At 42.7% G+C, this 15,588-nt stretch overlaps 1 protein-coding gene across 1 annotated transcript; it reads right to left on the bottom strand.

The window, feature by feature from the left end:
* Nucleotides 1–209: 209 nt before the first annotated feature.
* Nucleotides 210–8,597, bottom strand: LOC118095632 (olfactory receptor 4Q3-like). The gene is made up of 2 exons (XM_035136878.2): nucleotides 7,648–8,597; nucleotides 210–249 (listed from the first exon to the last, which is right to left on the bottom strand). Exons 1-2 carry the CDS (start codon nucleotides 8,595–8,597, stop codon nucleotides 210–212), a joined length of 990 nt encoding a protein of 329 aa, XP_034992769.2.
* Nucleotides 8,598–15,588: the final 6,991 nt, after the last annotated feature.

Below are 15,588 nucleotides of genomic sequence, written 5' to 3'. Positions count from 1 at the left end.
TCACAGAATGTTTGTTGTGGGGGAGGAAGGGAAAGGAGATTGTTAGCCGCTTTGAGACTCCTTAGCATAGCTGCCAAGTTTTCCCTTTTCTCGCGAGGAAGCCTATTCAGCATAAGGGAAAATCCCTGTAAAAAAGGGATAACTTGGCAGCTATGCTCCTTAGGGTAGTGATAAAGCGGGATATCAAATCCAAACTCTTGTTCTTCTTCTTAACCCAAAATAACATACCAATAGGCTGCTAATTCTTTCCTCTGGTTTATGGTACTTTTAAATTGTTTCTGTTCAGGCTCTTCTATTTCACCATCTGTGTTTTTCTTCACCTGCTTTCCTTACTTTGAGGTGTGGCCCTAGCGCAATTGTAACACATATACTTTCATTCGGTAGGTCCCAGGTTCAATCCATGGTAACTCCAGGTGGGCCTGGTTCAGACCCTTTCTCTGAAACCCTCGAAAGCAACTATCTGTCAATATAGATCAGGTGATGGAAAACCTGTTGCTCTCTGTGGATGTTGCTGAGCTACAACACCCATCTGCCCAGCAAACATTGCTAATGGTCTGAGATCGTGGAAGTTATACCTGGAGAGTCAGAGGTTTTCTAAACCTGATGTAGACAATACTTAGCTCTATGGACCAATGGTTTGACTCCCTACATTCCAAAATTGTAAAGTTTCAAGGATCAGGATGGTGCTGCAAAAGTAACTTTATCTGCATGGGTAACTAGTGGGGGCTGAGGAGTTTGCCCCCCCCAAAAAAAAATTCAAAGAGGGATCTGGGCACCCCAAAACTGTCTGGCAATGTGCACACACACATGAAGGGTATGCCCTCTGTAACAAACCTCTCCTCTCTATTACTAACAGAGTGCTGAAGGAATCTCAGTTGTTGTTCAAACAACACACTATTCCTCCTTCCTCCCAAATAAATTCTCTTTTTATATGGGGTTGCCAGTATATAGAGTACAATTCCAGCTTTCCAAATAACGTGGCTCTGTATCCTTAAAAACTCCAGGCAAATTTTACAGGAACAATCTTGTGCCCTCAGTAAGGTTTCCCTCTCAACTCAGGTTCACCTCAGCAGCCGTTTGCCTCAGCACTTTAGCTCAGGCATCCCCAAACTGCGGCCCTCCAGATGTTTTGGCCTACAACTCCCATGATCCCTAGCTAACAGGACCAGTGGTCGGGGAAGATGGGAATTGTAGTCCAAAACATCTGGAGGGCCGAAGTTTGGGGATGCCTGCTTTAGCTACTTCGTGGCACTCTTTCCCTTCACTTGCCTCTGCTGTGCGTGATTTTGAGATACAAACTATCCACCTGCTACTCAGGCTTAGTTTTATCTCCACTCTTCAGTCACCACTTTTTTGAGTTTAGATAAATTGCTGGATTAAGGAGGAACATCCAATTTGACACAACATAGATGAAAGCTTTATTTAACTGGAGAACATGTATATTTATTTATGGCTTCATTTGTTTAATCTCTTACTTCATATTATTACTTAAAGCTGTAAAACTAGTACATTGGAATTAGCCTAGCATCACACTCAACCTCCTGCTCTTTTTTTTCTTCACCCCAACTGTCATAACTGCTCTTTTCTCCTCATAGAATGTCCATAACGCTGCCCCCACAAGCATGTGCTGTCACTCAAGGTAGAAGATGTATTAACCCTTATACATCCAGGTTGTAACCAAATATATCATCTTAGGGTTATTTCGTTACACCCTCCACGCTTGCACCTTTAATGTCATGCAGGGAGAATGAGGCTGAGCTTGAAGCCAAGCAGCTGCACTTTGCCTCCACATCATCACACTGTGTGGCATGAGCCCCCTCAATTGTGTGTGGGGGGGGTGCATTAACTAGATGATGCCTGGGGTAGCTTCCAGCTTTACAATTCCATGATTGTTCTTCTTAGAAAACTATTGTTCTTCACTGAGGAAACAATGGAAGTGTACTGGAGGGCACCTCAATTCCATGGCAGGGCAGAGAGATCCTTTTCAGTCTGAGGTCCACCTTCCCCACTGAGCACAGTTCCATGACCACATGACAGCAGGATGCAGGGCCAGAGTCAAATGTGGGTCAGTCAGTGACAAAGGGTGCAGAGCAACAAATGAGAATGTTACCTTTGTATGCTATACTAACCCCTCCCCCTTCCGCTTTCCCCATTATATTACTCATCTAAACAATCAAGAGGCCTTATCACAGTTTGGAGACTCATTCTAGCCAGGTAAATATACTGACGGAGTGTGGAAGGCAGGGCCAGGGGTGTGGGGCCTGGCAAAGTGGAGTGTGGAAGGTAGGGAAGGTAGCCTGGGGAAGAATCCAAAGGGCTGAACAGAGAAGCCTGTGAGGCCATGCTCAGTCTGAGCTCTTTTTTTAAATAATAATTTTTATTGGTTTTCAATTACAATCCAATAATAGCCTAATTATAACAATACCAATTTATAATACAATTATTTATAAAACAATTACTAATACCAATTGTTCAAATACTGAATTTAGATAAAGTGGTCCCCCACATGCTAGATTTGATCATAGCTGCCAAGTCTCCCGTATTCCCCGGGAAACCCCCGTTTTTCCAGCTGTTCCCAGCCGGGGAAAAATGGAATTTTTTGTTTTTCCCCAGTTTATTCTGGCACGGTGGCCATTTTGGAACTGGGCGGAGCATGCTCAGAAGTGACTTTTGATGCTGCTCTGCCCAGTTCCAAAATGGCTGCAGCGCGACTTCTGGTGTGGCGGCCATTTTGGAACTGGGCAGAGCAGCATCAAAAGTCACTTCTGAGCATGCTCCGCCTAGTTCCAAAATGGCGGCAGCACTACTTCCGGGCTGCTACTTCCGGTCCGATCCCTTATTTTTCAGGCAGGAACTTGGCAGGTATGGATTTGATGGGTTGATTATTTGCTTTATTTCTGCATTCCAAAATCTTTTCCATTACACTCCAGGCATAATAATAATCCCTTATACAACAACTGCAATATTAATAACTTCTATTCATGTTGACCCATTAAACGATTTATAAAGCTACAAGTGAGGAATTCAAACTATATCCCCACCATCTTTCGCAGCGAATGAAGTTATCTCTCTAGTTCAAACCTTTATGACCTTGGAGCTGGTTCTGTTCCACAGTTTGTGATCTCACCTTTTCTAGCACGAGCCTGTACTTTAGTCCAAATTAAGCTCTAATTAACAAGAGTACCTCTGCTTCTTAATGGTGGCATTGGAGGGTTTTCGTCAGGCGAAGTGCTTTTGCACTCAGTGCATCCCTGCCTCCCGCAATCCATGCCGGAGCGAGACGAACTGTGAGTGAAGCAGATCCCCCCCCCGTCCCTGGGGGGAACTTGCAAGGATAATTACCCTCAATCATCCTTGTTTTTCCTTCGCCACTGATCTCCTACTGTCGTGGGCACTGCCTCCATTATGGCAAAGCAGAACCGGAAGCCTGCTTTATTACACTTTTTGTAATCTTATTGTACACTGCTCAGAAATTACAGTATTAAGCAGTATCTAAATTGCTCAAACAAACAAATGCTGAGAAAGAAATTGACACTGTTTCATTATCTCTAAAATTGGTAAAAATTATTGATCATTGCTTGATTTCACCTGGAGGAATTTCCCTCCAAACTGATGTCTTGCTGCTTGTTTCCCCTTACTGGTGTCTTCTGTACTTGTTGCTGGGAAGAATTGAATAAAGCAAGGCATAGCTGCCAAGTTTTCCCTTTTCTCGCGAGGAAGCCTATTCAGCATAAGGGAAAATCCCTTAAAAAAAGGGATAACTTGGCAGCTATGAAGCAAGGTTGGTGTCTCTGAAGTTCCTGTGTTAAGCATCACAGTCTTTCAGCATTAATCATACCCCTCTCTCAGTATGCTTCAAAGAGCAATTCTTAAAGCACTCATTGCTTATTAAGAGATCCCTATCTATTAGGGAAGGGACCCAGGTGGCGCTGTGGGTTAAATCACTGAGTCTAGGGCTTGCTGATCAGAAGGTCGGCGGTTCGAATCCCTGCAACGGGGTGAGCTCCCGTTGCTCGGTCCCAGCTCCTGCCAACCTAGCAGTTCGAAAGCACATCAAAGTGCAAGTAGATAAATAGGGACCGCTCCGGCGGGAAGGTAAACGGCGTTTCCGTGCGCTGCTCTGGTTTGCCAGAAGCAGCTTTGTCATGCTGGCCACATGACCCGGAAGCTGTTTGCGGACAAACACCGGCTCCCTTGGCCTATAGAGCGAGATGAGCGCCGCAACCCCAGAGTCGGACACGACTGGACCTGATGGTCAGGGGCCCCTTTACCTTTACCTTTATCTATTAGGGTAAAAGCAGACATTAGTCAAATCAGAGCCTTGGAAAGGGTCAGGCACTAGGGAATCATGTATGGGGAAAATGCTATAAATTGTCTTTGTAACCTATGCCCTGGGTCCAGAATCTGCAAAGAATTCCTCTGGCCAATTTAATGCTTTCTGCAAACTGCAATAAATCATATCTCTTTCCACACCACGTAAGTGTTTATTTAAAAGAACCAGCTATCTCCAGACATCCTTTGCAGGGTAACATTTTTACAAGAGCAGCATTTCCACACTTGAGGTATGTCAAAAATGAATCACTTCATCTCCTCTAATGTCTTGTGGGCAGCTAGCCTGAAATGTGTGAAGAGCTGCACTTCTGGAATTACCACTTCCTAAGGCAGATAATGGGGAGAAACCCTTATTCACAACAGGCTTAAAGAAAGATCCTTCTGACTCTGCTGAGGAGAGCGAGCAAGGTAGAAATGCGCAGGTCAAAAAGTGCTCTAACAAAGGACAGCCACCTGAAAGATTTAAGGATGCATTTGCCAAAAAAGGTGTTTGCTGGCAAAGCTGTTTTGGAACCAGAGAGTTTTAGGAAGATTCAGAATTTATCCCCTGAGGAAGCTAAGCCATTGATTGCTGCTATGCAAGCTGAACTAAATTCCTAAAACAAAAACCAAAAAAAGACATGGAAATTAGTCAAAAGACACTCATCCATGAAGCTGATAGATAGCAGGTGGATTTATAAAGGGAAAAGACAGATCAATCTGGTCCACCGGCACCACCTTGCATAAATTATTGAGGGGGCGCAACATAACTTACATGACCTCACACGTACATTGTGTCAGGCAGCTCAGTTTGGAGCAAGGGGAAGGGAAATGCAAGTGGGTCCCTGTCACAAAAATGCTTCCTGTGGCAGCGGCTCCATCCTTGCAAATAACACACCCTGCATGAAGCACACACACAAAGCAAGTTTGCTGCCCCACGTACTGGGGCACTGGAGCCCCTTTCTGCTTCTCAGTGGGGCAGGCGGCAGCAGCAGTTATTCCTGGAGACTTGTCCTCCCTCCGGCTCCAGTAGAACAGCCTTCTCAAAATCAAGCAGGCTTTGGGAAGGTGTTCCTAGTCCATGGGCAATGGTGTTTGCATAGGAAGGGCCCAGAGCAAGGCTTGGATAACTTAAGGTGGTTCTGGGGATTGTGCCAAAAGAATAAATACACAAGTATCTCTTTCCTTAATTGGGCATGCTAACTCATGAAAGAGAGGGGGAGAGAGGGAGAGAGTGTGTGTTACATCATAGGATAGACTTGGGGTTGAGGGTGACGTGGTTATCTTTCTTTGTACAGATCAGCAGTTTATTTAAGTATTAACTGTCATTTCAATATTTTTTTAAAGCTAATGAGTTTGGCAGAACTGTAACACTGTTTATCTTTTTATTAATATTGTAAATAACAACCCCTATTTGCATAAAATTGAAAATATACATTTAAATTATCAATAGGAAGCCAGAAATTAAAAATAAACAGGACTAAAAGAGTAATCCAGAGGCTGTTAAAATATACATATTTAAGAAACACATATTAAAATGCATGTGAGCTTCCTGCAGTGCAGGGGGGTGGATTAGATGACCGTTGGGGGTCCCTTCCAACTCTTATGATTCTATGTACACGACACTGAGATCCCCAGAAGACAAAGGTGGTATATAAATGTAATAAATAAATAAATAAATAAAATACATCAAAAGGGGAGGGAGAGCATAAAAATATTTTTTTTTAATTAAAGTCATCCTGAGGACCTAACAGCATGTTCCATTAAGTGTGTAATATTAGGGTTTGGGGTTGTTGTTTTAAAAGTTGATATGGGGAGGGTGGTGATTTTACAGAGGGACTAAAGTGCTTGGGGGAAAGAAAATTTCAACTTTTGTACCCCAAATCATTTGGAAGGATACAGTTAGGCAGCCTGCCCTACACCTGATATCATATATGATGTATGATGTCAGCTGTGTGTCAGGTAAAGATGCAAGAGGTGCAAAGGGATTTTTTTCAGACAACGATAAAAATCAGTGGTGCCCACAAACCCATGCACACTTTGCTTTGGAAGCACTGGCAATCAGCTGATGGCCATGTAAGGTATACTGAACGCCACCTCTGAAAAGAAAAAAATGTCTATATTTGGTCAAGGGGGGACATACACAAACACACAGATATAATATTGTGGCAAATAAGTCTTTCAGATTTATTGCATAGCCTTTAGCAAGGGAGGGGAGGAAAATGTACATTCTTCAGCTATGCCTTTTGGCATCCTCATTTTCTCTTAACGGGGCTACGAGGTTTGCAGATTCTGTCATGAGACAAAGGTTCTTGAGAGCAGAAGCAGTAAGGCTACAAAGGCTACACAATTATTCAAGCCTAAGCCTGCTAACTGCTAACTGGTAACAGCAAACTGCTAAATCACTGTGACTCGTGACTCATCTTGAGTCATGACTCATTCTCCCTATAAAAAGTAGCCAGCCTCTCTGTGGGTCTCTCTGTGTGTCAATGTGTGTATTGTGTTGTTGCAGACAGAGTGGCTCCAGGACTCTAGTAAATCAGTAACTAAGACTGTGCCTCTGAAGAGTCAGATAGCAGCTAGGAGCACTCTGTGTATGCTCTTTAACTATGCTGTTTATGAACAACTTAATTGTCTTCAGTAAAGTTTTATTCTGTTTATGAAGAAGACTCTGCATTGATTAATTTACCGCTTCACAACAGTGTCACCCTTTCTTGGGTGTAGTACAGAGCAGTGGCAGGCTGGAAGAAGGGTGCTCTTAAGTTCCCATACTCCCCAAGCCAAGCAAAGATGGCAGGTGACCCTGGAAATAAACAATCTACTGCATTACACACACATCCAGCGTTTTGCACATGCCTGAGAAAATGCTGACACCCACCTAGCCACACACTTTTCAACTTCAATTCCCTCAATGGTCCCCGCTCCATTCTCCACAATTTTTTTTTTTGAAAGTCCCTTCTGATTCAAAACTGGTTTGCCTTAAGATACAGGGCTCCCCTTTGAGGACATGGAAGGGAGACGGACCTCAGACAGAACCTGGTCCTTATACAATATTCAAACTGCTGTGACATATGTGCACTCTTCCACTTGACCCAAGAATGCTTTCTTCCCCCCTTCTACTTTCTCTTTCGAATAGGAAATTATAGGATGGCATCTTTAAAAATTTCACCCCATAACATGGTAATGGAAAACTATTAGTTGACTCCAGTCACACGGCTATTCGGAAAGCAGGAAAAGTCTGAGGCAATATTACAGTGATAAAACACTCCTGGCAAGAACTACTTGTACATTACCCATCACCTACTTTTACACAAAAATGGAAGAAAATGCAGTGGCTTTTTCCACCGCCCCATAGCCTCCTTCATTTCTCTATTTCTTAGTGTATATATGATAGGATTCAGTGCAGGGGTGACAATGGTGTAGAATAAGGAAGCCATTTTGTCCACACTGGAGCCGGAGAAGGGTACAAGATATACAAAGAGGCAGGGCACAAAAATAAGGCTGACTACTGTCAAGTGAGAGCTACAGGTCGACAGAGCCTTCCCTCCACTCTCCTTGAAGTGGCCTCGAAGGGTGGCCAGAATGACCCCATATGAGAGTAGTAAAACAAGGAAGCAAACCAGGGAGAGGAGGCCACTATTAGCTGCCATGAGGATTTCAGTGATGTAGGTATTGGCACACGCCAGTCTGACCACTTGTGGGACATCACAGAAGAAATTGTCCAGTTCATTTGGTCCACAGAATGGGAGTTGGACAACAAGGATAAACTGGGTGGCCGAGTGGATGATGCCTCCAGCCAAACAGAATAAGAGGAGCCTAGTGCAATGTGGGCGGTTCATTCTGGCGGTGTATGTCAGTGGATGGCAGATGGCCACATAGCGATCATAGGCCATGAGGGTGAGGAGGAACATCTCACTGCCCCCAGAGAAGTGAAGGAAGAAGATCTGTGTCATACAGCCGCCAAATGTGATTGTCTGGCCAGAACTGGCCAGCTCTGCTATCATCTTGGGGACAACCACGGAACCCACAGAAATATCAAGAATGGATAAACAAGCCAGGAAGAAGTACATGGGGGACTGGAGGAGGCGGGGCTCCACATGTACAGTCACCACAATGAGGAGGTTGCCCAATAGGATTACAGTGTAACAGGTGAAAACCAGAAGAAAGAGAAATATCTGGATGGAACGGGAATTGGAGAGACCCAGCAAGACAAACTCGGTGACATAGGAGTTGTTCATGGAGATGGATGGACCTGAATAGGAGAGAGATACAATGGGTGTTACCATGAGCAATTTTGATCAATCTATCCTACTATTCAAAGACAATACAGAAAAACCAACTATTGTGATATTTTCATAGGTCAACTACTACTACTGCTTCTACAACAACAACAACAACCATAACAACAACAACACTAGTAATTGCAACCTTAGATAAGATTCAGTTAAGTTAAATCATCTTTAAAAAAATTTAATATGATATTGACTTAGTAATTTAAAAGCATACATTGTGATGTTCCAATTATAATCATTGTTATTTGAATATTTTTCTATTGTCTAATGTAGTTCTAAATCATTCTAAATATAAAATATTAGGAATGTAAGAAGAAGACTTTAATTGATTTTAAAAATATTTTTTACCCATCAAGATACACGCACACACACACACACACACACACACACACACACACACACTGTACATCTTTATAATATCCATTCATTATTCATAATTCTCTTCTCCTACCAATAATAACATATTGGTGAACTGTGGAGGAGGGATCTCCCTGTAATTAAAAAGCAACATAAATTATATTGATGCATATTTTTTTTGCCAAATCATTTCCCCCCCCCCCAAAAAAAAATTTTTACCAACTCGGCCACAAAGTAAGACAAAATGAATACAATTTTTCCAAAAATTGGTTTCCCACACTCCGTTCTTGATGTGTCCAAGTTTTCATCTTGTGTTGATGCATTTTAATATATTTTAGTATACTTTTTTACTGTTTTTGAATGTTTTAAATTAACTATTTTAACTGTTTTTATTAATAATTTTAATATTTACTGTAACCTTTGATTGTATCACATTGCAACCTTCGATTGCATTGTTACAATCCAGCAGTATTGTATTCGAATTATGTTAATTAAATGATTTTTAAAAAAAATCTTCATAAGAGGTCATATATTTAATATATCCAAGCAATATTATTAGCAAGACCTTTAACATGTTATCACATTATACAAATGCAATATTAAAGCAACTGCTTGTTTTTGTTTAAATAATTATCTTTGTTTAATCTTTCAGTGCTTCATTAGAATAGAACCCAGAATACCAGTGGATTCTCAAACTTTCACAAGATATGAATTGGATTATGGAACATAATTAAAGATTCAGTCAGAAATATTCATTCAAATCTTTTATGCCAAACTAGTAATAAGGAAACTATTACCCCAGCCCACACCAAGTCACAAATTCATTCCTCAGTGCATTGCAGATATTTTGGAGAGAAAAAAAGATGCAGATATCTGTATGATTCAGTTCTTCCATAGGCTGACTCTTCTATAGTCTATAAGCAGATCAGTTTGTATTTGCCACAATGTGTTTTAAATTTAAAAAGCAAAGGGGTAGACAATGCATGAATGTCTTTACAGTGTTTAGCATCTGTCTGTCTACAGAGAAAATGGAGTACACCTCTGTGGGTGAAGTCAAGCTACTGAGTTAGCAGCACCAATGTGACCTTCCTGGGCACAAGCCAAGCCTGGGCAATCTTTGCCATCTCTATGCAAAAGTAAGTCTCATTGGGTAGTACTCACTCAGATGACAAACATACTTAGCAGTATAGAAACTACTACATTCCAAGCCAGACCATTGGTCCATCCAGGCCAGCATTATCAATACTGACAGGCAGTGACTCTCCCAGGCTCCAGGTAGGATTCCCCCCCCCCCCAGCCTCACTTTGAAATGCTAGGGATATAACTTTAAACCTTTTTAATGCAAATAATGTTTAAGGCATTGACCGTAGCACAATCTTAGAGGATCTGTTTTGTATGCAGCAGCTCCCTATTCAATCCCTGGCATCTCAAAGTAGGGCCGGAAAAGATACAGTGGTACCTCTAGTTACGAACACAATTCGTTCCGGAGGTCTGTTCTTAACCTGAAACTGTTCTTAACTAGAGCCGTGCTTTCGCTAATGGGGCCTCTTGCTGACGCTGCGCCGGCGGCACACAATTTCTGTTCTCATCCTGGGGCAAAGTTCTCAACTCGAGGTAACTCTTCCAGGTTAGCGGAGTTTGTAACCTGAAGCGTTTGTAACCTGAGGCGCTTGTAACTCAAGGTACCACTGTATCTGGTCTGAAACCCTGAAGAGACACAGCCTGTCCATGTAGACAATACCGAGCTGGATGGAGCAAGGGACTGACTTGGTAAAAGGTAGCTTCCTATGTACCATTAAGTTACAGCCCCTCCCAATTATAAATCCATTTCAGCGTAACTAACAATGCAACTAGGAACACTTTCCCATATTATCAGATTCAGAGGAATGGGCTCTCACAACAGCAACTAGAACCAGAGATGCAATGACAAAGCAATTCTGCATGCTTGTCCTTACCCACTTTGTCCTTACCCACAACCACTTCAAATTTGGTGATGACCTGTTCCTCCAGATCAGCGGCACAGCCATGGGCACCCGCATGGCCACACAGTATGCCAACATCTTCATGGCAGATTTAGAACAACGTTTCCTTAACTCCTACCCACTCAAACCTCTCCTGTACCTGCGATACATTGACGATATTTTTATTATCTGGACACATGGACAACAGACCCTGGAAACCTTCCACCAGACATTCAATGACTTTCACCCCACCATCAACCTAACAATGAACCAATCTATGCAAGAAATACATTTTTTGGACACTACTATAAAAATACAGGATGGACGTATAGACACCACCTTATACAGAAAACCAACTGACCGACAAACATATCTACATGCTTCTAGCTACCATCCCAAACATACCAAACAATCCATCGTATACAGCCAGGCCTTACGTTACAACCGCATCTGTTCCAACTCTACAGACAGAGAATCTCACCTAAGAGATCTACAGCAAACCTTTTTAGAACTAAAATATCCACCTGATGAAGTTAAACAACAGATCAACAGAGCCAGACAGATACCTAGAGAGAACCTGCTGCAAGACAGACCCAAAAAAGAAAATAACAGAACACCACTAGTCATCACATACAGCTCCCAAGCTAAAACAGTACAACGCATCATCAGAGATCTACAGCCTCTCCTGGACAATGACAGCTCCCTTTCTCAAGCTCTGGGAGGAAGACCTTTCATTGCCTACAGACAGCCACCCAATCTTAAACAACTCCTCACCCACAATAATACAACCACCAGACTTAACATGGACACTGGTACCAGAGCCTGCAATAAACCCAGATGCCAACTTTGCTGCCACATACACCCAGACAACACCATTACTGGCCCCAACAACATCCAACATACCATCTCAGGACTATTTAATTGCTCATCCTCTAACATTGTGTATGCCATCAAATGCCAACAGTGCCCTTCAGCTCTCTATATTGGACAAACAGGCCAAACCCTACGCCAAAGGATAAATGGACATAAATCTGACATCAGGAACCAGAAGACAGAAAAACCAGTAGGAGAACACTTCAATCTCCCAGGACATTCTATACAAGATCTCAAAGTAGCTGTCTTACTACAAAAGAATTTCAGAAATAGACTGGAAAGAGAAGTTGCTGAATTGCAACTTATCACCAAGCTCAAAACCATGGAGGGACCTGGTTTGAACAGAGATATCGGGTTCTTATCTCATTATACATGATAAGCGATCTTCAGCCATCTCAACCCTTGCTTTTTCATGCAAAACCATTTGCAGTCGTTTGCGGTCATCAACAGCTATCAGTCAGTCAATCACCCATTTCCACCACCCTTCTGGGTGATCCCCCCTCCCCATCCCCACCCCTCCCCACCCCTTCTCTACATAAGTGCCTGGAAACTTCCATTTCACTGTATCTGAAGAAGTGTGCATGCACACGAAAGCTCATACCAAAATAAAAACTTAGTTGGTCTTTAAGGTGCTACTGAAGGAATTTTTTTATTTTACTGCATGCTTGGGACATGGAACATACTCTGATCCAAATGATTCCCCACCCCCACCCCCACGTTAGCATCTACACTGCCTTCACTCAATATCTTCTTCTCATTAAAAGCGAGACATATATCAATGACTTAGTGTCTCTGCAATAATGATCCCACCTCATATTCAGAAACTTGAGGAAAAACCTGGATTACCACGACACCTATCTCTGATGCCTACTTACCATTCATGGATTCAGCACTCTGCTCCATTTCTCACATACCTTATTCTCAACCAGCATTGATCTGTCTTAATATATCCCCCGGGGTCATTGGTCTCCCAAGATGGCGCTGCAAGGATAAAGAAAGATTCAGGGGGAAAGTCTTAAGCACAAAAGGAAAGAGATGGGAAAGTGATAAAGAAATCTGGAAAGTCTTCTCAGATCTCTGTGTAACAAGAGCACCATCAAGGCTTAAGAGCAAGCATTGAACAATTCACAACAGCATCAAGTAGGAAATGTCTAGATGGAATCCTGACGCCCAGTCTTTCCTTTTACTCTAAAACACAAGCATAAGACCACTTACGCTTAGACCCAATGTGCATCTAGCCCACCGATCTGTTTACAGCAATAGTCAGGCTCATAACCTCTCAAGCACAGCATCATAGGTTTCTCATCTTCACACTTACCATCTCTTTAGGAAACCCCATTCTCTTTCTAGAGCTCAGGGTGAGAGATCAGCAGTGCTTGTCCATGCTGCTGGCAAGGTTAGAGGTTCTTTGAAAAATCAAGAACATCAGTAGCCATAAATCCATTACTTTGCTCCGCTTCCAATTCCAGAAGTTCCAGCAGGGCTCTGGCCAGGGAATGAGTCCTCCTCCTTCTCTCTCTCTCACACACACACCTTCCTTCTTCTTCTCTCAGTGGTGAGCCAAGAATATATCTAAAATATTTCAGCAACCCATGATTACATCCCGGGGGGGAAGGGGTCACAAAGGCAAATCCCAGATCCCCATTCAGATACTTTTGCCAAAAGAGATAATTGTTGATTCATAGATGCAGGGCTAGGAGCCAGAACTCTCAAGTCCCTTTTGTCTACTGCATGAGAAAGAAAATGTACATATGTGCTTAAATTCCAGAAAGTCCACTTAATACGATTATAACAATGGTACAACCACAAAGTCAAAGCCATCACACTGTTACACAACACCCCAATCTCCAAGATAACAGGGGTTCCAGGAGTCTATCCAGGGATCACTTTCCTTGGAATGAGGAACAGCAGAAACCACGGACTTTGTGTTTTATATGATTTATTTACAAATATATGCAACCTGAGCCTACAATGGAAGTGCTCACTACCTTCTCCCCTTGTCACAACCTTGGATTCAAGCAGAAATCAAGCATAGTAGCTAATGATGATGATAATAATAATACATAATAATTATTATTTATAACCTTCCCACTCTTGGCGGCTCCCAACAGAATATTAAACAGAATAAAACATCAAACATTAAAAACTTCCCTAAACAGAGTTGCCTTCAGATGTCTTCTAAAAGTCAGATAGTTGTTTATTTCCTTGACATCTGATGGGAGGGCGTTCCACAGGGCAGGCACCACCACCGAGAAGGCCCTCAGTCAGCAGAGCACGTGAATGTTAAACTCAGGGTTGTGGGTTCAAGCCCCATGTTGAGCAAAAGATTCCTGCTTTGCAGGGGGTTGGACTAGATTACGTTTGTGGTCCTTTCCAACCATACGATTCTATGGCTCTGTCTCTCCAGTTGCTGCCTGCATCGAAGCCAGCTCTTTCACAGCACTCTGGCATCAGCACTCTGGCATCTTCTTTCTCACTACTGGTAGCAGTCGTGAGGGAGGGGGACCCACCCATTTGCCCTCTAGCACAGAGCAGCTTCTTTTATTATACTCATGACTTGGGGTCCTTGCCTGGCTAATTCAACAAGGGAATCCTTCATTAGATTTTAACACTTTGATCCAGGGGTTAGATCTAGGAATTAGAAGGGACTCAGGCATAATGTAGCCTAACCTGCTTCCCTTTCCCCACAGAACTTACAACTGTATTTTTCTTGGAATTATAGGAAGAATATCAATGCCATTTTGTTACACTGGGTGTCTTGGGTTCTGTTTTAGAATTATGAGTCCAATTCCAATCCCATCCCAGGGAGTGCACTAAGGTATCCCCATCCCAGTTGAAAATGGAAACCTTTTAATGTTTAGAGGGCCTATTTTGTGACCAGTTTTCTCTGCCAGGCATGCCCCTCATTTGCAATCATCATTACCCTTTGCACAAGGGTGTGAAACTGGGAAATGAGGTGAATCTTGGAAGATGGTCCCTCCATGGCAAGTTAGTAGCCAATGGTCTCTTTGTCTCAATCCCAGCGTTGACTAGTTGGGGTAATATGCAGTTTTTGGGGACCCAGATGTCAAGAGGCATTCATGGAAGTTAACCAAGTGTGCATTAATAATAATTGGATAGGTATTCCCAAGTCTGTAATCCATTCACATTGTGTCATTATCAATGTGAGATAGCATACCAGTGGATGCCCATAGCCCCATCTCCACCCACATATTCAGCTCCAATGAGCTGTTGCTAAGAAATGCATGCCCTCAGCAGGATATGGAGGAAAGGCTTGCCATGGAGTGCAAGTGTGTAGCTCCCAAAAATATGATTCCCCATTGCTGGTGTAAACAGCAGTGTAACCCTGACTGGTTGCAATGATGCAGAAAGGAAGCTTCCCCTCTTCCCACCATTTGCACCCACTGGGTGGGTGGATAACCTGATGTAAAGTCTCAAAAGGCCTGATGAACTCATGACTTGTATCGCTTTATGAGATCACAAACACACTCTCCCTGAATTCCAAGTAATATCCAAATGGGGGATCCTGAAAAGTGGGGATATTGACAGACAGACAACACATTTCTCTACATCTGTGCAAGAGAGGTGGCTGAGATTTTGAGATGTATTCATTTCTGACAATACAGCAGACTGGTCCTCCACCACCTTCAGAAAACGCCTCAATCCGGATTTTATTTTGTTTTATTCTGTGGTAGATTTACAAGAAGAAAAACACAAACCAAGAAACAAATGTTAGAAAGGGGCAAGGTTAGACATGGAGGCACAAATCATTCTCTTTTGGGGGGGAGAGAGAA

This window comes from Zootoca vivipara, chromosome 13, assembly GCF_963506605.1.
Source record: "Zootoca vivipara chromosome 13, rZooViv1.1, whole genome shotgun sequence".
NCBI classification, from domain to species: domain Eukaryota; kingdom Metazoa; phylum Chordata; class Lepidosauria; order Squamata; family Lacertidae; genus Zootoca; species Zootoca vivipara.
This window is presented reverse-complemented; position numbering and strand designations above follow the sequence as displayed.

Excerpts from the sequence above, each read along its gene's own strand:
- LOC118095632 (XM_035136878.2), bottom strand. The coding sequence starts at position 8,597 with ATGGTAACACCCATTGTATCTCTCTCCTATTCAGGTCCATCCATCTCC. Across the intron at positions 250-7,647 it reads GCTATGGGGCGGTGGAAAAA|GAAAGAATTAGCAGCCTATT; the intron begins GCCACTGCATTT and ends CATAAACCAGAG.